A 25,310-nucleotide genomic window follows, 5' to 3' on the forward strand; every position below is an offset into this window, starting at 1 on the left:
TTAGTTTTTTTCAGATTGTGTGTCCCTGAGTGTGTGTGCAAAGGCCTAGCACACAACAGGTCTTGATCTTGCCTGGAGCTGCTTGATGGTCCTCCAGTCCAAACAAGCAAGACTTACTCATCTTTCCCCCCGCCATTACAAACTCATTGGCAACCACCATCACTACCCCCGCCATCTCCTTCCTCTGCAGCCTACCAGCAAGACTTATTTGCTCAGTGGCAGTTGCAATGGAAGCRCAATGTTGCTGAGGTTGCTACAATCAGCTTGTAAATAGGAAGCTTCCTACAGGCTGATGGCTTCTTGTACTAGTGACTCCTATGAGGTTCGTGTCCTTGCACCTTTGAGGTATTTTCAACGCTTGATTAAAAGATGGGGCTGCCATGAAAAGTCCTCTCTTCACCCCAGAAATGCATGGAAAACCTTATCAAATGCTACTGGCTGATAAAGTAACAGTTGTTGTGCTGTCAAAGCCTGCCACCACAGTGGAGGGTGACGGGACAGGCTCTGGATTACTTTGACCCTTTTTCTCTGCTCCACTGCAGGTGTCCATCGCTGACTTGTGCTTAGTGCCTCAAGTTTTCAATGCTGAAAGGTAATAAAGGCTAAGCTTGAGGAACAAGAGGCTAGACTGTCTTCCCAGAGGCTCCAGGAGTGAAAGCTAATCTGTGTCCCTAGAAAACCTAAGGCTGTCCACACTCCACATCCTCCCTCCTCTTTGCCCTGTATTTACACTGCACACAGAGGGGGAAGAGCAGTCTGACTGAATTTGTAGAGAACACATACCCTGTGCAAGTAGGGTCTGTGTAATTCCCAGGAGGTAGTCATCATTAGGGAAGAAAGCATAGTGCATTCTTACTGTATGCTGAACACTGCAGAAAAGCCTAGTGAAAGAGAAGAGCTAACTAAGCTTTCCTCTAGCTTTTATTTTTAAATTTACAAGAATCTACCCTTTCTCTTAATGTAAACATATTTCAGCTGTGAGATTCTCGCACACTAGGCAGGTACAGCACAGTGCTTTGCCCTGTACACAGCTGCACTCGCTGTCCAGCTGAGTACCTGATAATTTTTTTTCCCTTTGCAGATACAAAGTGGACCTGGCTCCATATCCCACGATAACCAGAATCAATAAAGCTCTCCTAGAGTTGGAAGCATTCAAAGCAAGCCATCCATCCCGGCAGCCAGATACCCCTGCAGAACTGCGAGCTTAAAGCCCTTTTACACATTAAATCAAGAAAGCTGGAGTGGCAAAGAGGACAACAGCTAAAGGTTGAGGAGGATTTGAGTGCCAGCAGGAAATACTCACGTCTCATTGTCACCTGAATGGAATGAAGGAAGGACAGAGGGAAAGCCCTGTTGCTCCAGAAGTAGCCTGCATGACTCAAAAGAGCTATCACTGTGCTGGAAAGATCGCAGCTACTTCTGACTATGTTTTTCTATTTTATATCTCTCCATGAAGCAGAATAAAAGAGAAGCATCCATAACTATTAGAAGCCCATTTTGTATGGTTTTAGATTAGGGAACATAGTCAAAAACATGTATGGGTCATCTAGCCAATTCTAGATGCCCCCCCCCCCGCCCCGCCCCGAGGCTTCTCCTTTCCACCAGCCATGGAAAGGACATCAGAGAATGACTGTGGCAATGTGCTGCTGATCCAGTAAGCCTGCTTGTCCTTGGCACCTGCCTTAAAGCTATGGCATTGTCAATGCCATGGATATAAACACTAAGGGATAGACCCTGACAGAAGAGATTATTGCTGGATCCCATTGTTTTTGCTAGAGCCAGCTGTCAGCAACTCTGCCCCACCTTGCAATGACAAGAAAATTATTATTTGGAATAGCCAGGTACCTCTTCCCTTTGTCCCACCAACTTGCAGAATTAGTAAAGGTCTGTCTGGAGCAAAGCTAGGTGGCCATGTCACAGTCACTGAGTCAAGGCAACCAGCTCACTCCCTTATGCTGAAAACAATGGTGTTTTCTTCCTTTTCCTACTCTCAGACTCTGCTCTAGATGCTTTCCTGGTTCTCAGCTGCAAACCATGTCCCAAGGGAACCTCACCCCAGATTCCCTCCAAGCCAGAACCATGCTGGTACTCTCACTGTGAAGAACTTCCAAGTGGCAGCAACCAAATCCCATTCCACTCATCCCAAATAAAACCAAACACCTGAGTCACCTTCACAGCTGAGAGCACCCTGGGATGACAGCCCAAAAACCTGTAGGGCAAGAAGGGAAACTAAAGCTTGTGACTATCCATGATCCTGTGCAGGCTCAGCTAAGATCCCACTGGTAACTTTGGTATCTAAGTCCAGATAGCAAGCCAGGGATACGGGAGGGAATTTCTGACAGTCTGATGCTGTATATCCAGCAGCCCTAAGAGGGCAATGCTCACAGGCCTCTCATGCTTGATCCTTTATCTCCCCAGTGATCAAGAACAGCAATCAACCCTTCCCTGAACACTCTTTCTTCAAGCTATTTAAATACAGTCTTATCCATAGATAATGATAAGAGATAATCCTCATGAGCAAGCAACTATAAGGAAACTATGAACGGGAAACTTTCCATAGATATCTGAAGAGAGATTTTTAATCCTTTAAATCTAGAGGTGAAAAGTGCCAATATTAAGCACCAGAGGGAAAGGCAATATAACTTCATCTGTGTCACCCACAAGGAAGAACTTGGCAACTTGCTCATTTCTCTCCTGTTCTTCAAACATTCTTAACTCTTCCAGAGAATGCAAAGAATTTAAAAAAAAAACCTCAGCAAGTCATTTTTAGCAGACAGAAAAAAGTTTAACTGGGTTCTTGTTTTGTAGGGATTCCGTAGTTCAGTTTTTTTCCATTTGAAAACACTCGCTTGCTTTAACAGAAGATAAAAATCTTGTTTGCACAGTGAAAAGTTTATTTAAAGAGGATAGGTTCCAAGACACTATTATAAATCAGCCCTAACACAAACAACACAAACCAAGCCTAGAAGGAATGCAAGCACACTATAGTCTTCGTATGTGCCTTTTGGCAAGACATTCAGTGTTACATCTTATTAAAATATCCTCTTCTCCATTTAAAGCTCTTATCTTGGGAGGTTATGAAAAGCAGCAGGGCAACACAGAGAACTTAGATTTGAAATTACAGGACATCAAAAATATTCACTTCACATAGACTAGGACTGACAGACAACCATTACAGTTCACAACAACACAGGTCTCAGAAAGGTATGACCAGACACTCACCATTGAAAGACTATGCAAGCAGTTCGGAGCAGCGAGTCAAGGGCAGATTGCTTCATTCTGAAGAGGGCAGGCAGTCATGAGGGCATCCTAGAGATTGCTGGGAGACCTTCTCCAGCCATTAAAGTTTTCAAAAATAGCTACTAAACTTTAAGGTCATTGCTTGACAAAGCCTTCTTAGCTGTAAGCTAAATGGCTGGTATCCAGCTTCTTGCCCAAGGGATTTGACTCATCAGTAACAGGTGGGCTCAAACTAGACAGCATTCATTCAAGAATCATAAAAGCCTTCCTCTCCCTGCCTTATAAAGGGCATATTTCTTGAGACGACGCATTTGAGAGAAACATGTAAAATTGAGAACAGAATGCAGAAATGCCAAAGGGAGTCAGATTCACTATCCATTTAGTCTGATATTCTGTCCTCAACTGCTGCCAGCACCAGGTGTTTCAGAAAAAGGTGCAAGAGACTCTTTGGAGGCAAATGTGGAATACTCCCACCAGAAGCTCTCTTCATAACAAGATGTGTTTGAACTCTGAAGTTTTATGTACCTTTTAAAAGTTTAGTTAGTATTTATTGAAAATCCACTTATTCGGATAAGTGACCTATCATTTTGATTCCTGCTAAACTTCTAGTTTCTTTCACAGTATAATTAGCCAATGTTTTTAACAGTATCGGTTCTCAATTTTCCATTCTACCAATTCAGATGTAGATCTACATGACATTAATAAATATATCCAGTGTTCTCCCAGATCCAAAAAAATGAGAAATTGTCATTTTTCTCCCACATTTATGTCAAAAATTCTCTGTTGCTTTGGTCTTTCATTCAGTCTTACAACACATAAGCACACGCTGCCCACAATGTGAATGGCCACAAGGAATGCTGATTTAGCTAGTGTTCCATTGGTCCTCAGGCTTGGCATATCAAAAGCCCCATATAATTTTCAAAGGCAAATGTTCTACGGTACCTGCAAATTGGAACACTATATTCTACTACTCATCTTTCAGCAACAAGGCAATCTATTAAAAAGCTTTAATCTCCAAAAACAACCTGTAGGGGCTCTCCTTACCTGACCTTAGGAAGTGCCTCCTCTCTACCCAAACAGGAGAGAGAAACAAGGAGAAAAAATACCTTGGATTAATGACATTTATGGCTCTTATTTCAGACATGCACTTTGTTCCTAAGGCATCTTGTGATAAATCCTCTGTAGAGTGGCTTTAGTAAAGGCAGTGAGACAAGAAGGAAGAATATAAACAATGGCGATAAAAATGAACTCATTTAGGGATCCCCTTTCCACCCTTATTCCCCACAAGGGTGGATACTTCTTTCAGCAGCTAGTGATGGGACAAGGTTCCCCTCTATCTCTAACTCAACCTTACCAGGTCCAGCACCCCAATAATTGCTTTGTGTAACTGATCCATTGCAGGCCATGAATGAGGGTTACATGCACACACACACTTTCAAAGAGGTAAGTGAACATAGCAAAAAAGAAAGGAGCATGGTTATCATTTAGATTAAGTTGCATAGTAACTCAACTTTCTTCTTAGCACCTGAAGTCAGAAAACTAAGCTCTTTCTCTCCTTAGATCTAACTAAACATGYATTTTCATTTTATCTGTACACTTAAAAAGCTTGTTACAAATAATGAAGATTAAATGGTCTCAAACATTAATTTTCCACTAGTCTAAATATGACACCAGTAACCTTTCCAAGAAGTCCATATTATAGGCCTCTAAAGAGTTTGAGAATAAATTAAATTTGTACAAACAGATTGATTTAAGCAATTTTAAGCTCTCAATCCTCAGTGAAACACATAAAATTTAAACTCTACAGAGAGAGAAAAAAAAAAGAGAAAGCAAAGGGTAGTATATGACCTTTTCAATATTAAAAAAGGCCCAACAAATTGTTATAAAGTTTCCATTATTGTAAACAAACAATTATACAACTTGATTTTTATGCAAGTCTTACGTTGCGGGATTGCCCTATGCCTCTGGTTGAATATACTAGTTTTACTCCTAAACTTAAAGAGGAAAAGTTCAAAACAAAATGGAAAAAAAAAGAATTATGCTTCCATGAAAGCAAACTCAAATTAAAAAACAAACAAATAAAAAGATACTTTGCAAAATGCGAAAGAAGCTTCTTCACCGATTGACCTTTTTGCATTTCCAGACAATTTACAGCGAGAAAAAAGCACATTTTAAAAACCTGTCTTCCCCCAGAGAAAGTAATAGGGAATTTTCCTTTCTAGAGGAAGGAGTTCCATCTCTGAAGTGCAGCTGCCTTCTTGGTTAATTTGTCCACATAGATCAAAAGTCTATTTCTATAGGTCTCCAATTAAAATAAGAAAGGTTCCCTATATCGTTCCAGCAAAATAGCAGGATCAGATGCAATCTAAGAGACAGAGAAGGCAGGAAAAGAGATACATGAGAAGCAGGCAGATTACTTCTTTGAACCGTGTCTTTGATTTTGAATGGGAATTGCTGCTGTTAATCAAAGTTGTACAGATAAGCTATTAGATTTATCAGAAAACGAATAAACACTATATATTCTTCCAGAGAGAAGTTGTCACTTGGATATTTAAATAATAGAGAAACAGCAAGTTCATGTAACACAGAAATTAAAAAGCAAACAAAACCAAGAATAAACCTGTACAATTGTGAAGCTTGTTTCCTGCAGATGAAATATTCTATATCTAAAACTATTTTATCTTTATATGAGGTACCAGGTACTTCTGGGAAGCATAAGCAGTGAAATAACACACTTCAAAATCTTTCTGTTCCAATGCAGCAAGCAYAGCTATGGGTACAGCATGTTTTCAGGACAATCACATACATCTCATTAGCCTGGGGAAGAGAAGACTGAGGGAGGATCTTATCAATGTGTACAAGTACCTTAAGGGAGGGTGTCAAGGGGACGAGGACAAACTCTTTTCAGTTGTCCCGTGTGACAGGACAAGAGGCAATGGGCAGAAATTGAAGCACRGGAAGTTCCACCTGAACGTGAGGAAGAATTTCTTCACTGTGAGTGACAGAGAACTGGAACAGGTTGCCCAGAGAGGTTGTGGAGTCTCCTTCTCTGGAGATCTTCAAGGCCCACCTGGATGCAACCCTGTCTACCACGCTCTAGGTGACCCTGCTTAGCAGGGGGGTTGGACTAGATGATCTCTGGAGGTCTCTTCCAACCTTACCGATTCTATGATTAGGAGGACACACTATATTCAGTGCTGCTATTTGGCTTTAGTCAAAAAGACTAAGAGATTTGGACAGATCAGAATAAATGACCTGAGCCTCATAAAAAGGTTGGTCCACACTTCATAAAGCTAGAACTGAGCAGTAAGATTACAATCTATAGGGCAACTTATCTTAGCTAAACCCACTATTGGCTTGATAACTGGTGCATATTATTTGTTTAAACAAGTGATCAAAATTAATTGCAAAGCAGGCTTTATCAATTTCTTACAACATGACAAAATTATTTGCAACTTTGATATGAACAAAAGACAGCTTATGATGCACAGGACAGGGGGGAGGGCAGAGGAAAGGAGTTAAAAATTATCAACAGGGAGACACAACACAACAGGAAGTTTTTACTGGCGGTAACTCATTAGCTTGCAGTAAGCTGTGCAATTCAGGATCAGTAATTCTAGAATATCTAATGTATGTACAGATCAAAGTTTCCTTTGCCATAAATAACACCTAAATTAGATAGCAGACTAGGTGCCACACAACACATCATGTGTTTACCCAAGAAGTGCATGCAGGCTCTCCAGAGCATATAACAAAGGACCAAAGGCAGTTAATGAGAGCTCTGAAATTTTAGTCAGAAATTGGCTAAGTGTCTTTTCTGTCTAGTGCCTAAGAACCTGATAGCCAAAGGATGAGAAAAGGGGAGAGCCTTACCCAAGTTGCTCAGGCCTGATTCAAGTGCTGTACAAAGACTACAACTTGGTCTTTCATCTCCCCCAAGAGGGGCTTAAACAAACAAATATTCCTGACTTGGCTGCTAAATGAAAGAGCACCTTACTTGCACAGACACCAACAAGCCCTGTTTTACCTCCCTGTGGATTCTCCCATTGTTGCCCCTGCTTGAATAAGGCAGCTTTGCAGTTCATCCTAGCTGGGTTACTTCACTCTCTCTTTCCCTTGAGAAAGGGGGCTGTTTTCTCCCCCATCTCAGGGTGCAGAGTAGCAACTATCCTGCTCCTTATCCTGACCAACCCTGCTCTCTGCCTCACCCAGAAAGTCACTGTGCTCCAGCCAACATCCTTTGTATTTTCACTCTTTCTGCTGAGGAAGACCAGCTTGGGCTGTTTTACCGTACTTACTCTCATCTTTTTTACCTACTAAGTGCTTCAGGGCAGTGAATACATAAGGAGAGGAAGTTAAGTGTCTTACTACAGAGAAAATTGCAGAGCATTAAAATATAGGAAATATGCAGCCCTCTTAGGAGGGTGAAGTCTTTGGCTTTAACTATCTGTAGGGAGAACACCTGTGGAATATTCAGTGAGGAGTCAGCGACTGGCAGACTACATAATAGCAGGCCCAACATGTGAAACTACATACTGACCAAATTCCCAGAGCCAGGCATGTATATTCCATTTTGTCAACAACATCTAGCTGCTTCGTAGGTAGAAGTTGCTCAAGGTTAGAATAGGTGAGATAAGAAAATAGCTCTAGTAGATTTAAGAGGCCTTTAAGAACAGTAAGTCAACTCTTGCCTAGGTGTCTGACCTGTGTCTGCAGCAGTCTCTCATTGGCAACCCCAGTTCACGATTCCCAGGGCTCCCCATGCAGCTTGGAGTGTACATCCTTTATCTTGTCTAGCCCCTTATGAACCTCAAGTGTCTCCCTCTGCCAGTATCCAACCCTCTTTTGTCCACCTTGAAGTCACACTACCCAAAAGTCATTTTTCCCTCATTCCCTCTCCAAGGGAGTAGACCAGGTAGAGCTGCATTACTTGGAGGACTTAAAAATAAAGCTTAGAACTCTACTAGAATCACCATGCAAACAGCCATTTTGCATCTCTGCAAAATGAAAATACAACAGTATTCTTAAAAAATAGAACAATTAAGTATTAAAATAAAAAATGAACTATAGTAAGATACAGATAAATGTGACTTAAAAAATCATCTCTGAAGGATTAAGTTAATCCTTGTTCAACTCTGCCAACACTTGAGCTGAAAGTGATCACTGACGCCATTGCTAGCCATCAAAACATGCCAAGGAATTCTGTGCTTTACCACACGGTGAGGGTTAGCAATAGCCTTGCTGATTCTAGCTTATAGAAAAGATTGATTAAATCCCACACCTTAAGCTTCTGAGCAGATGTTCTTTTTTAACAATAGTTTGTAATAGCAATAGCAGCTGACAAGTTACACTTTCCTGGGGAACATTTTCCTTACTATATTACGCAGCTGGCAACAATACCCGTGAATCAATATGCTGCTACTAAGAAGCATCTACTGTATATTTATTGGTTGTATCCCAATCTGCTTGCTGGTTTTGTATTTATTCAGCATTGCAGTAAGTCTTTTCTTCCACTTCACATCTGAATTACAAAGAAAACTCTTTGTGGCCACTGAAGTTTTAATCACCTACATATCCCTGTAATCAGTAGATATAACATCCAGTTCCCACTCCACAGGAAAATCTTCCTGTAGATCCCTACATATACCCCTCACCACCACACACTGTACAAACACACAGGTACTACATCATTTTGGGCCTGGCTACTGTAGCATGACCTGGCCACTGCAAAAGAGGCTGTCACTGGCCACACTGCATCCCCACACAACTTAGTGATGGAATGAAGCACTGCCTGGTGGTGACATGTAGCGGTGGTAAGTGATAAGATTGTCAGTGGTTAGGTGACCAGCTAGTCATGCTTTGCCTCATTTTGGCCAACAGCCGCCCTCTAGTGACACAGATGCAGCAGAGTCTGAAAAGTTATCTACAAAACAGTAACAAATCAAGGAATATTTTGACTTCATTTTGTACTAGCACAACAGAAAGAAGCTCAACCACCTGAACCTGGCCTCTGAACATTTACTGGCTGTGACGAAGCGTCCCAGCCTGATGCCTGTACAGACCAGGCCTCCTGAGGTTTTACCAAAAGAGCAGTTGCCYGTGGACAATCAGGCAGAAACAACTATCTTCTTCACTGGGTCAGCCGGGAAGGAATGTGAGGGGAAAAGCCAGTCTGTATCTGGAGAAGAGCTGGCAAAATTGTGCCTTGACTCTGTAACACAGCAGTGCCCATTAGGGAGTACAAGGGCTGGGTGGCAGCCTGCTATGCTCACCATTACTTGCCTGCTGTCCCTGCCCCCTCCATTCCTTCAGCTGGTGTAATAGATGTGAAAGAACAGAGTCTTATTGCGGAGGAGAGAGTAGGAGTTATCAAATTTGAGGAGGTAGATGCCCTCCCCTGGGTAGTCATGGCTGCCTGCCTGCACCTCACGATGGCTGTCTCTCCGATACACAGGCATGATCTCCCCATAGCGGTTCCACAGATAGCTTTTGGAGCCCCTTTCCACATCACCAACAGGGACAAGTCCTAAATAGGAGAGAAGACACAATAAATAAGTCAGAGCCGGTAAAGCTATCAGGCAGTCTAGAAAATGATCAACAAGTCCCAGAATAAACCACAGGCATGCAGATACAAGAAATGCTGACTACAATAGCATTACATGTAATATCTGCCCTGAGCCCTGACCTCTGCTCACAGAATTCAGCTTTCCTTGCTGTGACAAATGCATCGAAAACCAGTTTTGGGGAATACCGATGAGTCAGTGGCCATCCACCTGCCTGGCCTCCTCTCCCTGCTGATACTTTTTAGACACATGACTACTTTTACTCACACCACAACAATTTCTCCTTAGAGTCATCCAGTGGATACTAACTTGGGGCAAAAGAAAGCTCAGAAGGGTCTTTGCAATAACTTCATTGTTTCTACATGTACTCAATTCATTTCTCCATTGGGATACCTCAAAGAGAACAAGTCCCTGCAAAATATCTTTCAGATACCAGACCCTGCATTTAAGAATGTTCTTGGAGGACAGCCTTTAACATATGCTGAAGCAGGAAATGCTAAATGCTTTCTCGTCACAGCATAACTGATAATTCCAAAGGCTGTAGAAATAACAAATGGGCTGAGTAAACAAATTATGTGGAAATTACAGCATTTGACAGATGCTCTCAGTAGCAAGGCAACAAGCTCCACAAGTTAACCCTTATAAGCTCTGCACCAGTACCTTCAATTTCCTCCTCGTCCTCTTCATCCTCCTCATCACTGGATTCACTGACATGCACAGTAATGGCAGTGCTAGTAACTGTAGTCCAGTCAAAATAGACTCCAAATCCAATGTCGTAGTCATCTGTAGCAAACTCCCAGCAGACACGTTTCCCATCAGGATGGGTTGGCACATGGACTGTCACCACCTCGCCTCGCTTCACCACCATCCGGCCATTCTTCTCCTTTCCCATCTTGGCTTTGAATTCCTTCATCTTCTCAGTGGTCCAAGTTGTGGGTGGCGCCAGAGGGGAAGACTGAGCTGAGAGAAGGGAAAAATAAGATGAGCTGATGGCTTTGTCTTTACTGGCAAATTGTTATCTGAAAACAGTGAAGTTATTCCTGATAAGATTCTTGCATTCCAGAGCCTGCTCTCAGAAACCTTGGATGTGAAGTTTTCGCACTTGCTAGCCATAAGCTCTCATTTCCAGCAGGAGTCAGTAGTGCCTGCAAGACAGCCTCTGCACTTTTCTGGTTCTGATGCTTCAAAATCAACCCGAGTCACCTAACAAGTTCTTCCCTTTCAGGCCTCACCTTTCCTCTGCTCCCCCAGGAGGTCTGCAGTCTCCAGCTCAGCTGAAAGGATATCCACAGCACCTGTGTGATCCGACTGAATCATGACTATATCCCCTGCTCCTTGAAGGACATGGTACTTGGTCATCCGAACAAAAGCTTCCTGCATAAGGCACATAAGCAACTGTCAGAGACCATCACAGTAAGAGTCCTGAACTGGATTTAAAACAACTAGTTAGTAATCCAGGCATCTTTTGAAAGCCCAGTCAGCTCTGCAGGAGCTTCTGTTACAGTAACAAAAGAACTGGCTGGCTCTGATGCACATCTGTGCATTATTTCCCCCACAACACCAAGGCTACGAACTCTGAAGTCGGGCACCACACTGATGTTGCATATTATACAATACCTCGGCCTCCCCAGGAGGCAGTCTCTCTGGGCAGGTACATCTGGTTATCTACCTAAGTTAATTGTTATTGCTAGTAAAGCAACTGCCTTCCAAATTTAGCTGATTACTCTCAGAGAGCCTTCCCAAGATACTCTCTCTTCAGGGACAGTCCTTTCACTCTGTCAGCTTCTGACTGCAGCCACAATTGCACTGACATTTGCCATGTCCTAGTTACAATTCTCTCCTCATACATGCAAACACACAGCTCCTGAGCCAGGTGCAACCTGTGCAGGTTTTCCTGGCTGTATTTGTTATTGGCTGCTCACAAAAAAAGCTCATCAGCTCCCTCTTCAATAAATATACTAAAAGTGAATTCCCAAGAGAGTTCCCAGAAGTCTCAGACAAAAGGTAGAAGGTGAGAACAACCTTGAGGCCTTAATGAGCCAAAAAACAGCAAGGGAGCAAAGCCTAGCCCAAGGTACAAGAGGGATTTTACAAGCCAGACTGACAACTCTTTCCCCTTGCTAACGTATAGAAGAAATATAACTGAAACTACATTGATATTACCGTGTCTCAACACAGCTCTTGAAGCCTCAGTCCCACAGCCATAAGCACAGCGATAAAATAGAAGAATTGTTGCTGCACCTCTTTCCTTGCTTTTTGATGTAAAGAGTCTCCACCTACCTCTTCGGGGGAATGGATTATGTCAGCCAGCTTGTCCTCCAATTCAGTTACTTCCCGGTCCTCCAGAGCGCCATCTTCTTCCTCCAAATCCTGTGCAAGTGACCCAATCTGCGACCTCTCAGAGGAAGAGAGCATTTTCAATTCAGTATTTAAACTCAGGATACAAGGGGCAGACCACAGCCACCACAGAAACCACTCCATGCCAGGACTGCAATTCAAATGGACTGAGGAAAACAAGCTTCCTATAACCTGCCACCTGGAATGAAGGATTCTTTTCACTCCAGTTCTGCCCTCATGGGCAGCTCTGTCTTCCTTCCATGGTGGCCAGAGGGAGCAACTTCAGTGAGCTCATTCCCTATTTACTGTCCTTTAGAGAGCAGTAACTTAAGAGCACTCCCCTCACCACATGCTAGCTTGTTAATGCTATACTAATTGCAGAAATCAGTAGTAACTTTCCTGCTGAAAAAAAGGAGAACTTCTATGTCAGCCACTATACGACATCTATATATGTATATATGTATATATATATATATATATATATATATATATATATCTCTTATCACAGGCCAGATGAATCAGTGAAAGAATTCAAAACAGTTTTGAAAGCCATCCTGAAAATGCCTTGTATTCAAGTGGCCCATCAGGTCTTTCCTATCAGCAAACCCAAGAGATAAAGAGGACACTCAGGTCCATCTATCATATTCAATATGCTGTACCAACAAGCAAGCCATAAACTGTGCAATGGCAGCAAAATAATAGTAAATAAGTCCAAGCACTGCATTGCGACAAGAGGAGATGGAGATGTTAGAACAAAAATAAAGCTGAACAGCAGAAAAAAATGTGAAAAGAAACATCCTTGGTATTCATTCTCTGTTGAAGATTTTCTTCTAAACTGCTTTTTTAAAAAATTGCTGCACGTTGTCTATTGTTGGAAAGAGTTATTATCTCAAACAAATTTAAATGTATGTCATGACAGTTTCTGCTGTCATACTGCTAGGTACTATGTGAAACTGCCATAAGAAGTGACCTGGTCTTTAATAAGAATAGAAGCGGTCTTATTTTTGAGAAGCAAACCACTGTCATGGCAGCACAAAACCAATGCCAGTTGCCTAAGTCTAAAAGATTAGAAACAGGAGAATGTAGTAGTTATGGAAAACACGTGCATTTCCTGAAATTTCTGCTTTTAGGAATCAGAAATATTCTGATTAGCAAAGGGGCAGGCTATGAATATGGTGTGGAGTAGTTTTAAAATAAATAATTAGAAGTGGAGAGCAGGGGGAAGGAAACAGAAACAACTTAGTTCAGACACATTCTGTATTGTATCCATAAAGAAGGAGATCAGAACAGGGCAAATGTGGCTTTTGTTTCCAGCTCTATATTCGTATGGGGAGAGGAGGCTGGATCCTGAAATAAAGCCATTTTTTTACTTAACAAAATTCTCTCAGTGCTGTGATTTCCTCTCCTGGAAATGGCACGATACACCAGAAGATCTGTAAGAATAGCTCAAATGAGCTGAATGCTAGCATGCTCAAAATGCCAGCAGATAGACAGGAAAAGAAGGATGGGCTATTTGGTCACTTACTACCATCCATGTACACATCTGCTCAAAATGCTCCCCATCAACACAGGATCTGACAGCTTGAGAATTTTTTCTTTTTCTCCAAACATCACTGAAGCCCAAGAATGTCACACAAAGATTAAAAGGAGCTGTACAAGCTTTATAAAGTGGATTTACAAAGACAAAGTTCAACTGATTCTTCTTCATATGCCCCTTTTGGATGACTCCCTTTCCTTTCAAGGAAGATCTAACAAACAAATTTATCTCATAACATCCACAAGTATCTGGCATCTGCTTTGGCCCTTTTGCTTACAATTTATATTAATTTATTTGAAAAAAAAAATTAGAAGACATAGTAAAGAGAGATGGAAGAATATATGTTTGGAGTCAAGAAGGCTGATACAAAATTTCATTAGCATTTGGACAAGATGACCTGCAATTGCTGTTTTAGTAAATTTTTCTTTTTTTCTTTTTTCGTTTTTTAAACAAGGTTGTGGTTTACTGAGTGGTGTGACCTAGTGCCTCACCTATTCAGCTCACACATTTCTGAAGTTGCAAGCCACACAGCATGCATACAGTATTAGTGCTTGTAACCAATCCAATGACTAGGCCACAAGTATTAAATGCCCAACAAACAGACAATAAGCCAAACACTTGATAACATGGTGTGTCAGTAATATGAAGGACAAGATGAAGAACAAGGGCATAGAAGACAAAGGGTGAAGAATAAAACATTGTCAAGGAAACAGCAAAAGGTGATGTCTTTCCCAGCTGCCCTGGGATTATACACAGTGAGAATGTTTAATAATTAAAGTATCCTTCAGACAGAATAGAGAGAGCAATTTCCCGTCAAAAATTTATTAGCTCTTATCAAGGTTTGACTATATAACCTTTCAGGGCACCTTTCAACCTAAATGATTCTGTGGTTTTAATAGCTGAGCTATGAGCTACACATTGTTTTAAAGCTTATAAAATAATCATAAGCCTATAAGAACAGCTCCTCCTATACTCCTGTACCAGTACACCCTGTCCAAAAGCACATAGTTCAGTCTCCAATTGAAGCAACTGCCAGACACAGTCGGTGATAGGAGTGAAACAAGCTGTCATGCACATGGGTCACAACACACAAAAATATTTTCCTACCTGCACTGTGAAGTACTGGACTCCAAAGAATCAACTGGCTTATCTGCAGGCTCTGTCTTTTGGGTTGAATCTTCATTTTCTAGCAGTAAGCAGAATATATGGAGAAAAGGTGAAACAACTTTTAGTCTTTAAAAATATGCAGATAGTACGGCAAACTATAGCCAGTACTCAAATGTTTGTAAGGTCAGAAAACTATGGAAACAATAGCTGTTCCAACAGCCGCCAACAAGCTTTTCACATTACAGGCTGTCTCCTTGCAAGACAGAAGTTTGTTGCCTGTAATGACTGTAAGAAGGGAACACACACACACACACACACACACACACACACACACCACAAAGCACAAAGGTACAAGGCATATTTTTGGTGCAGCACCACTCTCAGAAATAGAGTTCTTTCAGAAACCACCAAACCCTGCTTCAAGAGCAAAGAACGAAGCCAAATTTCATCATTTAAAACTGGGCTGACAAAGCCCTGGAGAAAGCAATCCTGCACTGGCTCCCACAGTGCACTGAATAGATTGGAATTCATAGGTTACTGCTAACAAGACAGTCTCCTCTGAGTTTCCTCAGACTCTGGCAAAACTCTGTCCCCACATGACTGCAGCACATGCTCTGCAGTTCTGTCCAATTGCATGAAGGCAGTAAACTAGACATGGACAAGCCCCAGATTTTACAGCTCTCTAAAAGTACGTACTACTATCCCTAGTTGTTTCACAGATAGTTCAGAGTTGGAAGATATCTCCAGACTACAAGCATAAAGCATGAGACCTACAGTTGACACAAGAGACTGAATAACCAGAGTATTCCAACTCTTGACTGGAAGTGGCCTCTTTTATGAAGGAAAACACATTATTACCCTTTCTTCTACAGGAAATAAGCACAGGGAACTGTTGCCATGCTTTCAAACATATAAGTCACATGTTAGCTGACCCCTTACAAGTCACGGGCAGCATAGGTTTTATGTAAGAGCAGGTAATATATGTAGCAGTGTACCCCTAGACATCAACAGATTGCTTCTTCTACTTCTAGTAGCCAAGTTACCCGATTTTGTAAATGTTATCCAAGGACTTTTTTTTTTTTTTTTGCAAGGAATACTGTATTTTCCACATAAACAAGGAGCAATTCTAGAAATAAGACATCTCCTCAAGAAAAAAGGCAAAATGACTGAAAAAATGAAACCTACAGCATTCTTCCTGGGCATAAGGCCAAAACTAAAATATTTGTTTTCTCATATGTGTTGCTTAACCCAGTCAACAGCCATTTGAAATACTTCAAATACTTTAGTTTAGGTAACCGCAAAATCTTTGGAAAGTCTGAGCGAGTTTGCCATGCTAACTTGAAGCACTGTAAAGAATGAAAACAGATGACGTTTACTGTTAAGTTTATTCCTCGCGGTGCTGCTCCAGCCCCTAAGGCTCTCCGGGTAGGGTGCACCCCGTGGCAGCCCCCCAGCACAGCCCATTAGGCTCCTCGAGCAGGGGGCACAGCCTGCACCGGAACAGCCAGAGCTCGCCACCACGAACGTCCGCCCGTCCGCCCGCGCCGCGCCAGCGCAGCCTAACCGGGCCGGGCCACTAGCTCCGGGCCGAGCCACGCAGCTGGAGCAGGGGCGCAGCGCCAGGAAGAAGCGCGGAGCTCCTGCGCCGGGCTCAGGCCCTGCCTGTGCCTCGGCCCCCCGCGGCCGCCTCTCCCGCGTGGAGCCCTTGCCCCATACCTGCAGGCGCCTGGCGCCGCCGCTCGCTGGCCTTTGCCGCTGGGCTGTCCGGGGCTCCAGTCGCTGGGGGCTCGAACCGGGAGCCGGCGGCGGCCAGCATATTCGACATGGGCCAGACTGCTAGGGCGGCGCGAGCCGCGAGGGCGGAAAGAGCCGAGTGGGGCAAACGCGCTGCTATCGCCACCAGCGGAAACGCCTGAGTGTAGGGGGCGGGAAAAGCCGAGCCGCTGCGTGCAAGACAGGAGGCGGTGTCTCGCTGCTGCCGCCTCAGACGTCCTCCTCGACAACGAAGCCGCCCAAGCATGAGTTCCGCAAAGCCAAGGGGCGTAGGACTCGAGCAGCTTTGCAGAGCCAATCCTCTGAGTCCACAGGGGGACGGCGGAGGGGAATATCGGAGGTACCTCCCGGAAGTAGCGGTCGCCTTGGGAACCCACGGCTCGGAAGGACGCGTTACCATGACACCGCGGTTAGGCCCGCGGCCGCGAGGATGACGTCGAGCCATGAGCCCGAGGGGCCTGGGGAGACGGAGGGGCCCGAGGAGTCGGGGGAAGCCGAGGCAACCGGGGAGGCCGAGGGACTCGAGAGGTCGGCGGAGGCCGAGGAACCCGAGAGGCCAGGGAAGGCCGACAGGGCCGCGAGGCGGCGGCCCGCCCGCCCCTTCTTAACCTGGAGCGCGGCGGAGGTGGCGCAGTGGATGGGGGAGCTCGGCTTCTCCGAGTATGAGGTGCGGAGCTGCCGCGTTGGGCAATTCTGGGTGGGGGCTGCTGGCCGCGGCTGGACACCAGCTCCAAACCTGCAGCCTCACTGTATCCTTAAACGGAGGCTCTTAATCGGGCGTGGGGAGGTATATAGCCGAGGGCGACCTGCCACCAGGGGGCCCATTTGCCTTTCCCCTGCTGCCCTGCCCAGGAGTGCTTTAGGGACAATGACATCACCGGCCGCCGCCTCATCTTCGTGCACTGCTCCAACCTGCCAGCCATCGGCATTACAGACTTCGGCCACATGCAGGTGAGGGCTGGGCAGGAGAGCCAGTAGCTCCCTCGTCACCCTCCCGAGCCCAGCTCTGACTCTTTCTGCTTGGAGGGAAGCTAGATGATATGCTGTCCACCAAGGCAAATTGTTTGTTCAAAGRCTCAGCCTGAAACTGGACAGCCAAATTTACTCAGCCGTACAGTTACCCTTCGTGAGTCCTTTCAGTTCTGAACTCTTAACTGTCTTGACATTAGTCTGCTCTAAGTGCGTCAGAAGCGTTCAGTCTTTTTTTTTTTTTTTTTTTTCTTTTTTTTTTGGCCTATGGTGCTCCTCTTTGCTCAACAAGGTGCATGTGACTTTCTTAGATTCTCCCTCAGAATTTATTTTCAGTAATTTTCCACTTGCTAATCTCTTTGATATAATCAGTAGAATTTCTAAAAAGACAATGAACTTTAACCTGCAACAATTGAACAACAGATCCCAAGCAGCAGAAAGGCAATGTGTTATTACTTCCTTGTTTTATACTCTGCTGAACGCAAACCATATCTATGCCACTTCTCCATTTTATAAGCATGTAATTTTCCTGTAGACCTTTCAGACCTCCATCTTGTTTCTAATGAATGCAGATGGTTATGCCAACTGGACTGATGAGGGTTACAGTGTGGCCTTCAAAAGTTTCTTGAAGGTTCAGAAAAGAAGCACTTCATATTTGAAACATATGTAATATATTTGTATATAAGTAGTACTTATATCCTTTTATACTCATTTAGGTTTACCTAGAACCATGATGGAAGAGAACAGCTTGATCTTTTATTGCCTTATGGGGGGATGCCAGTAGGAGATACAAAAAAACCTCAGTGTTTGAAATGCAGTAGACAATTCTTCATTAAATCACACTCCTCTTGTAAAACATATGCAATTATACTAAAATGAGTAGAAGTGCTGTAAGATATTAGAGATGGGTGCTGAGAAGTTTAGATCAACATCAGAATGGTTAAGAACCCACTAAAATGTCTGACTTATATGATTATGGCATTTTGGTTTACTTTTCATTATAGCTCTGAACCGCAACCTAAGCAGCTCTTAGCCAAAGGAGACCTCTATTTTCAGGAGACTTTACACATGACTGTGGAAGCAGCAGGAATGTTGTCTATGTTTTATAGAGTGTAAAATACAGAAAGTAACAATGATTTGTCTTTCTCTAGCTTGGAATCTGCTGTTTGATTGTTGCAGTTACAGTTATCCATACTCTTAAAATTAGGAAACAAGAAGAAAATTACAGAAGTGTTGAGGAAGAGTTATCTAACAATTAATGCCCTGTTAAGCAGTTAAATAGAAAGGCGTGGATTTAGCTGAACAGTTCCAAAAGAGATGTTTCACAATCTTTAACCATGCAGGGATGGATCCACTATCTGGGCAAGGGCACCCTTCATCTGCTATTGACTGTAATTTTGGTTGTCCTGAGGTCACATTACTGTTAAATGCATTCTCCACTTTCGCAAACAAACTGTAGTCTAATCTCTTTTAAATTCAAAAGGACTGAACCTTAAGTCTCAGCAAGGGGTAACGTAGTTCTTTACTATTGAAGAAGCGTATTTATATTTAACAGAATCACAAAATCACAGAATGGCTGAGGCTCAAGGGACTTCTGGAGATCATCTAGTTCAACCTCCCCACTCAAGCATGGTCACCTAGAGCATGTTAGACAGGATCACGTCTAGGCAAATTTTGAATATCTCCAGAGAAGGAGACTCCACAACCGCTCTGGGCAGCCTCTTCCAGTGCTCTGTCACTCTCACAGTGAAGAAATTCCTCCTAACATTCAGGCGGAACTTCCTATGGTTTAGTTTGTGCCCATTGCTTCTAATTCTTTCGCATGGGACTATTGAAAAGAGTTCAGCCCTATCCCCTTGACACCCTCCCTTCAGGTACTTACAGACATTGATAAGATCCTCCCCTCAGTCTTCTCCAGGCTAAATCGGCCTAGCTCTCGCAGCCATTCCTCATAGTGCAGATGCTCTAGTCATCTTTGTAGCCCTACACTGGACTCTCTCCAGTAGCTCCATGTCTCTCTTGTTCTGGGGAGCCCAGAACTGGACACAGAACTCAAGATGAGGCCTCCCCAGGACTGAGTAGAGGGGCAGGATCACCTCCCTCGACCTGCTGGCAACACTCTTCCTAATGCACCCCAGGATACCATTGGCCACAAGAGTATCTTGCTGACTCGTAGTCAACTTGTCATCCACCAGCACTCCCAGGTCCTTCTCTGCAGAGCTGCTTTCCAGCAGGTCAGCCCCCAGCCTGTACTGGTGCATGGAGTTATTCCTCTGTAGGTGCAGGACTCTGCACTTGCCCTCATTGAACCTCAGGAGGTTCCTCTCTGCCCAACTCTCCAACCTGTCCAGGTCTCTGAATGATAGCAGAGCCTTCTGGACTATCAGCCACTCCTCCCAGCTTGGTATCATCAGCAAACTTGCTGAGGAGGCACTCGGTCCCTTTATCCAGGTTATTGATGAAGAACTTGAACAGGATGGGACCCAGTACTGAGCCCTGGGGAACTCCGCTAGCCACAGACCTCCAGCTAGACTCTGTGCTACTGATGACAACCCTCTGAGCTCTGCCTTTCAGCCAGTTCTCAATCCACCCCACAGTCCACTCATCTAACCCACACTTCCTGAGCTTGCCTAGGAGGCTGTTACGGGAGACAGTGTCAAAAGCCTTGCTGAAGTCAAGGTACACAATGTCCACTGCTCTCCCCTCATCTCCCCAGCTAGTCATTCCATCATAGAAGGCTATCAGATTGGATAAGCAGGATTTCCCCTTGGTGAATCCATGCTGACTATCCCTGATCACCTTCTTTTCCTCCATATGCTTGGAGATGACATTCAGAATGAGCTGTTTCCAGGGATGGAAGTGAGGCTGACCAGCCTGTAGTTGCCTGGGTCCTCTTCTTGCCCTTTTTGAAGACTGGAGTGACATTGGCTTTCTTCCAGTCTTCAGGCACTTCTCCAGTTCTCCATGACCTTTCAAAGATGATGGAGAGCGGCCTGGCAACAACATCTGCCAGCTCCCTCAGCACCTGCTGGTGCATCCCATCAGGGCCCACGGATTTGTGAATRTCAATTTTGCCCAAGAAGATCTCTAATCCTATGCTCCTCAACCAAAGGAAAGTCTTCCTTTCTCCAGGCTTTCTCTCTCATCTCTAGGCTCTGAGATTCCTGAGGGCTGCCCTTAGCAGTGAAGACTGAAGCAAAGAAGGCATTCAGTAATTCTGCCTTCTCTGTATCCTTCATCACCAGGCCCCCCACCACATTCATGGGGCCCCCGCCCCATGTCTCTCTTGTGCTGGGAGCCCAGAACTGGATGCAATACTCCAGGCAAGGCCTCACCAGGGCTGAGTAGAGCGGCATAATCACCTCCCTTAACCTGCTGGCAACACTCCTCCTGATGCACCCCAGGATATCGTTCTTCTTGGCCACAAGAGCACATTACTGGCTCATGGTCAGAAAAAGAGTCTTAGAACTCCAGCTGTAAAAAGAAACCTAGTTAAAACTACTTCATATTGATTTAAGCTATTTATATAGGAAGCCCCATCAAAGATGCAGAAGGTCAGCTAATATGGAAGGATTAGAAGGAAATCCGATATGGGATCAATAGGAACTGCATTTTAACAGAAGGCTCAGTACAAAGCAGGTACACATACACTTAATGATCAGAGTGTTCTGAGCCTACACGGATTAGCCTATGTGCACAGACCTGGAATGTGGCTCATGAAAGATGATGTTAGAGACCAGACTGCAAGAGCTCAGACTGGAACAAAAGAGTGACTGTAATGAGTGTCAGCATCCCAATGAGGTCCTGATAATTCTAAGAAAATAGTGACAAAGAGAAAAATACTAACTCCAAATCATGTAACAGAACTAAGGTAACCCTAGAAATAAAACCCAGGTACTATCTCTCTGCTGTAGTTGCACGACCATCTTTTCTTCCTCTTTTTCAGTATATGGCTGAGAAATTAACACTGACTTCACAAAAACATGCAAGTAGTTCCCAAAGGGAAAATGTTATGGAAAGTAAAACTGCTAAAACAGACCCAAAATACTTACATATATTTCCTAAAATAGCAGACCCCTTCACAGAATAAGGAAAAAATTCTTTAGCTCATAGATAGGAAAAATGATCTGTTTTTAAAGGAAGCTGATATCTGGGTGTTTTTTTTTCAGGGCTGCTCAGTGTAGTTTTTTTACATAATTCATTGACTGAAAAGCCAAAGAGAGTGCTTGGCCTTTGCTGACTTCTAGTTTTCCCACTGGATTTCTGTGATCTTAGAAAAGCCCTTTAGGCCAAATTCTTAAGATCTGTCTTATATTGCTTTCAGTTTAAACTCAGTATTAGCTATTTTGATGTCATTAGGCTGAATTCCACAAATGAACATGTGTGGATTGTGTATTTATACATCTTACAGGGAGCCTTAGGTTGTTGCACAAAATGCAACAATGTTGTTGCACAAAATGGCTCACTGAACATGAAATTTAGAAAAGAAAATTCTAGAACCTCTATTTGCATCCATTTCTTCCATGTGTAAAATAAGGAAGTTCCTCCACAGCAAGACTAAAAGGGGTAATTACAAAATTATTTTGACAATTTGATTCTGCTAGAACTGAGTCTTTGATGCCATTCTTTATTAGAGCAAATTTGCTTAAATTTCATCACCTTCCTTCCTCTCTGTAATGGAAACCACAGAGGGAATGCCATTAAAGAGCCAAAAACATTTTTTAACATAGTAATTTACAGTTGCTTTCCCCATAGGATACAAGGTAGATGTTCAAATAACCATCAAGAGATAAAATCTTTATGCTCTAGTAACTAGAGTATGAATGCTTTTTTTCCTATTCTACAGTAGCAAAAAACAAATTGACCAGTATGTTTCTGCCTGGCTGAGCAATCTTAACACTTCAAAATGAAAAATACCACAAAAAGATACTGATTAGTACCAAGAATTTGCCTGTTGGTTGGAGGAGAAGGCATCAAATTGCAATGCTTAGTTTCTCAGAGAACAGCCTTTCAAGAACACAACAGCATTTTTTAGTACAAGCAGATACCACTGGCCTTTATAGTCAGTCATTTATGTTTGCCACAGATGGCAAACATCTTACACACTTTTTAAGCCTCACCCTCAAATTGGAACATTGGAATTATGTATGGTGGTAATATATCTACCATTAATACATAGTGGTTAGAGAAATCACAGATTAGGGAAATCATATGGAAAACCTCTTCTTCTTCAGGAAGCAGAAATTCTTCAGGGCCTGGATAAGCAATAGCCAATGTACCCCAGCAAACTTGGAAATGAGACTGTCTCTGTAATGTTTTCAGAAGCTTTAAAGTGAATTAGGAACATCTCACAGACTTCAGTGGAACCTTGATGTTCCTGAAGATCATGCCCTAACCCAATATTTATTTGCTTTTTTTAACTCTACACAGTTTATAGCCATCTCTGATAGACTCCAAGTTTGCAGAAGTCAGAGCAGAATGTGGCCTACCTGGCTCTTTCAGCAAGAGCCTGGTAGAGCAGGTACAAAGGTAAGGCCATTGTGCATATAAGCACATCAAGTTCATGATAAGGAATATCAACAAAAGCCTATAAACAGCCAAAACCCAGACAGTTACTACAGAAGTTAACATGATAGCTTCAGTTCAGCGAGATGGAAATATTTTGCGGTTTAAGGAAAACAGCAGTTTGTTAGAGAAGCCCTACTCATTGGATGTGGTGGAAGCTTCTCATCATGGACAAAGAAAGTAACTGTTAGTTTTAATTCTGCCATACTATTTTAAATGATATCGAAAGCACTTAAGGTATCAGTCCAATGTTCTTTTGATATCATACGAAGTAGGGTACCAAGTGGTATCCAAGTGGAGATTGGGGGAAGGTTTTGAGTGAATGCTGTGAAAGACCAGTAGAACCTTGTGAACTATACTTCAAAGTCTCAGTCAAATCACAAGGTTATAGTCTCAAAAGTGATTTCAAAAATAATGGCAAAGCTCTGTTCACTGGCATTTCTTTGTCTAGCTGGCTCAGACAGCCAGTCACCCATACCTTTCTTAATGAGCAATATGGTTATTATTTTGTTAGTCTTTCCACATCTTCTATCAATAGACTCTGTTTTTGACAATAATTTAGCAAACAGTAGTATCATTTTTGCATTAAGCAGAGCAGAATCCAACTCACTCAACCATGACTTGTTTGTTCTGCAAGTGCAAACAGGAAAGCTAGGCTGTTTGTACCACTAAAGTGAGCAACTGTGATGCCATCTCCCAGAGTAAATCTGGTGAATGAGCCATCTGCTCTGCTTTTACAGTTTCATATTGGGTGCATAAGTTCAGATCCTGCTTGGGTTGCAACTTCAAGTGTGAAAACATTCCAAAATTCAGAAATTCAGTTCCTTTCTCTGCTACTCTGGCACAGAATGTATTAGCTCTTACCTTGTGAAATGAGAATTTCAGGTATTTTGTCTTACATTTCAGGAGATTTCACGACACGTGCGAGAGCTGCTGGGGATTGAGGAACCTCTCTTCAGCAGATCCATTGCCCTCCCATACAGAGACAACATGGGTCTCTTCCTGGAGCAGAAGTCCCAATTGGGAGAGAAAGCAGATACCCTCACTTTCTCACAGTTCGTCCAAGAAGCAGGGCTGGAGCCCTATGCTACAGTTCCCCCTTTGGAACAAATCCAGACGGGGGTAGAAGCAGGTACTCTCCCAGTGTTGCAGAACACCCAGAGTCAGGATTAGAGCCTCTCACTGTAGTTCTATCTCTTTAAATTGCCCAGTTGGGCCAGCAATAGATACCATTATTACCTTGCAGTTTGTCCAAGCTGATACGGTTCCACTTTCTTTAGGTTAAAGACAAGAACACTGCTGCTCTTAGCCATATCTTGATAGCAACACATCCCTATATTGGCTCTTTTCTGCAATCACCATCCTTACTTTGCTTCTAGGAACTAAGTGAAGCAGAAGCCATAAGTCAGACATGATACTACTGCCTATCATTGTCTGCTATTTCACAGTTGATTAAAAAGACAAAAGATAATCAGAGCTGTGCTTTAATTATCAGCAATTGATAATTACTTTCCTACACCTCAAGTGAATAGACTGCTCCCATACTTTAGCATTTGCAGACCTGGTTCACTGTTAAACCTAGATGTAAGATAAATGATGTATACAATAATTAGTATATATTTGTGGTGCCTCATGCTGTCAGTGCTCTGAAAGTTTTTAGTTACAACATAAACAAAGCATCCCTGTCCTGATGGCAGAAATGATTACCTGTGAGGTAAGACCAGGCAGCAGTTTATTGTAGTAAATAGTATTGAAACACGTGACAGGGACACACAACAAAGGCAGGAAGCATAAGAGAATACTGTAAGCTGAACTGAAGATTTGTCCTGGGTAAATTTAGACCCGGCTAACTCCACTTTGTTTGAAAGAAGTATCACATAAACAATAGTGGTGGTGCGGCTTTAATTTTACAGCCTATCCAAAGTGTGTACCATCATCAGCGAGGAAGTATGGATAAGTGTTGATTAAAGCCTGGCTCAACAGATAAAATGCTCCTGAGTATTATCATCACTACTTGGTCTAGCAACAAAGACTTCCTTGAGATCCTCCATGAAAAGAAAAGAACTGGGCTTGATCCTGTTTGGTTATTTAAGCGACAGCTGTAGCCACTACAACATAATTGTAGTTCAGTTTCCTGTTAAAACTGCAACAGAAGCCTAGGGAGGTTGAGTCAGGCTCAACTAGGCTAAGACTTTATGATGCAACTTTGCATCATGACT

General features: G+C 43.1%; 2 protein-coding genes and 1 long non-coding RNA gene across 3 annotated transcripts; 2 read left to right on the plus strand and 1 right to left on the minus strand.

Annotated features, from left to right (window-relative positions):
- The first annotated feature begins 19 nt into the window (after nt 1-19).
- LOC146585827 (uncharacterized) lies at nt 20-1,481 on the plus strand. The gene is made up of 2 exons (XR_014897918.1): nt 20-592; nt 1,082-1,481. It is a non-coding gene; the product is annotated as an uncharacterized LOC146585827 (long non-coding RNA).
- A 4,176-nt stretch (nt 1,482-5,657) lies between these two features.
- TMED8 (transmembrane p24 trafficking protein family member 8) lies at nt 5,658-16,710 on the minus strand. The gene is made up of 6 exons (XM_085322256.1): nt 16,501-16,710; nt 14,785-14,863; nt 12,084-12,198; nt 11,036-11,177; nt 10,464-10,763; nt 5,658-9,766 (listed from the first exon to the last, which is right to left on the minus strand). The coding sequence occupies exons 1-6, from the start codon at nt 16,607-16,609 to the stop codon at nt 9,549-9,551; spliced, it is 963 nt and encodes a 320-aa protein (XP_085178382.1). The 5' UTR covers nt 16,610-16,710; the 3' UTR covers nt 5,658-9,548.
- Nucleotides 16,711-16,987: 277 nt separating this feature from the next.
- SAMD15 (sterile alpha motif domain containing 15) lies at nt 16,988-24,319 on the plus strand. The gene is made up of 3 exons (XM_085322255.1): nt 16,988-17,224; nt 17,374-17,508; nt 23,998-24,319. The coding sequence occupies exons 1-3, from the start codon at nt 16,988-16,990 to the stop codon at nt 24,262-24,264; spliced, it is 639 nt and encodes a 212-aa protein (XP_085178381.1). The 3' UTR covers nt 24,265-24,319.
- The last annotated feature ends 991 nt before the right edge of the window (nt 24,320-25,310 follow it).

Source organism: Rhea americana, unplaced genomic scaffold (genome assembly GCF_003343005.1).
Source record: "Rhea americana isolate MKP2758 unplaced genomic scaffold, rheAme1 scaffold_759, whole genome shotgun sequence".
Classification (NCBI taxonomy): domain Eukaryota; kingdom Metazoa; phylum Chordata; class Aves; order Rheiformes; family Rheidae; genus Rhea; species Rhea americana.

What these genes read in the sequence shown, in the direction of transcription:
- TMED8 (XM_085322256.1), bottom strand. Translation starts at nt 16,609, where the DNA reads ATGTCGAATATGCTGGCCGCCGCCGGCTCCCGGTTCGAGCCCCCAGCG. An exon ending in GCGGCGCCAGGCGCCTGCAG is followed by an intron (nt 14,864 to 16,500) that starts GTATGGGGCAAG and finishes GCTTACTGCTAG; the next exon opens with AAAATGAAGATTCAACCCAA. An exon ending in TCCAGTACTTCACAGTGCAG is followed by an intron (nt 12,199 to 14,784) that starts GTAGGAAAATAT and finishes TTCCTCTGAGAG; the next exon opens with GTCGCAGATTGGGTCACTTG.
- SAMD15 (XM_085322255.1), top strand. Translation starts at nt 16,988, where the DNA reads ATGACGTCGAGCCATGAGCCCGAGGGGCCTGGGGAGACGGAGGGGCCC. An exon ending in TCGGCTTCTCCGAGTATGAG is followed by an intron (nt 17,225 to 17,373) that starts GTGCGGAGCTGC and finishes ACCTGCCACCAG; the next exon opens with GGGGCCCATTTGCCTTTCCC. An exon ending in CAGACTTCGGCCACATGCAG is followed by an intron (nt 17,509 to 23,997) that starts GTGAGGGCTGGG and finishes CTTACATTTCAG; the next exon opens with GAGATTTCACGACACGTGCG.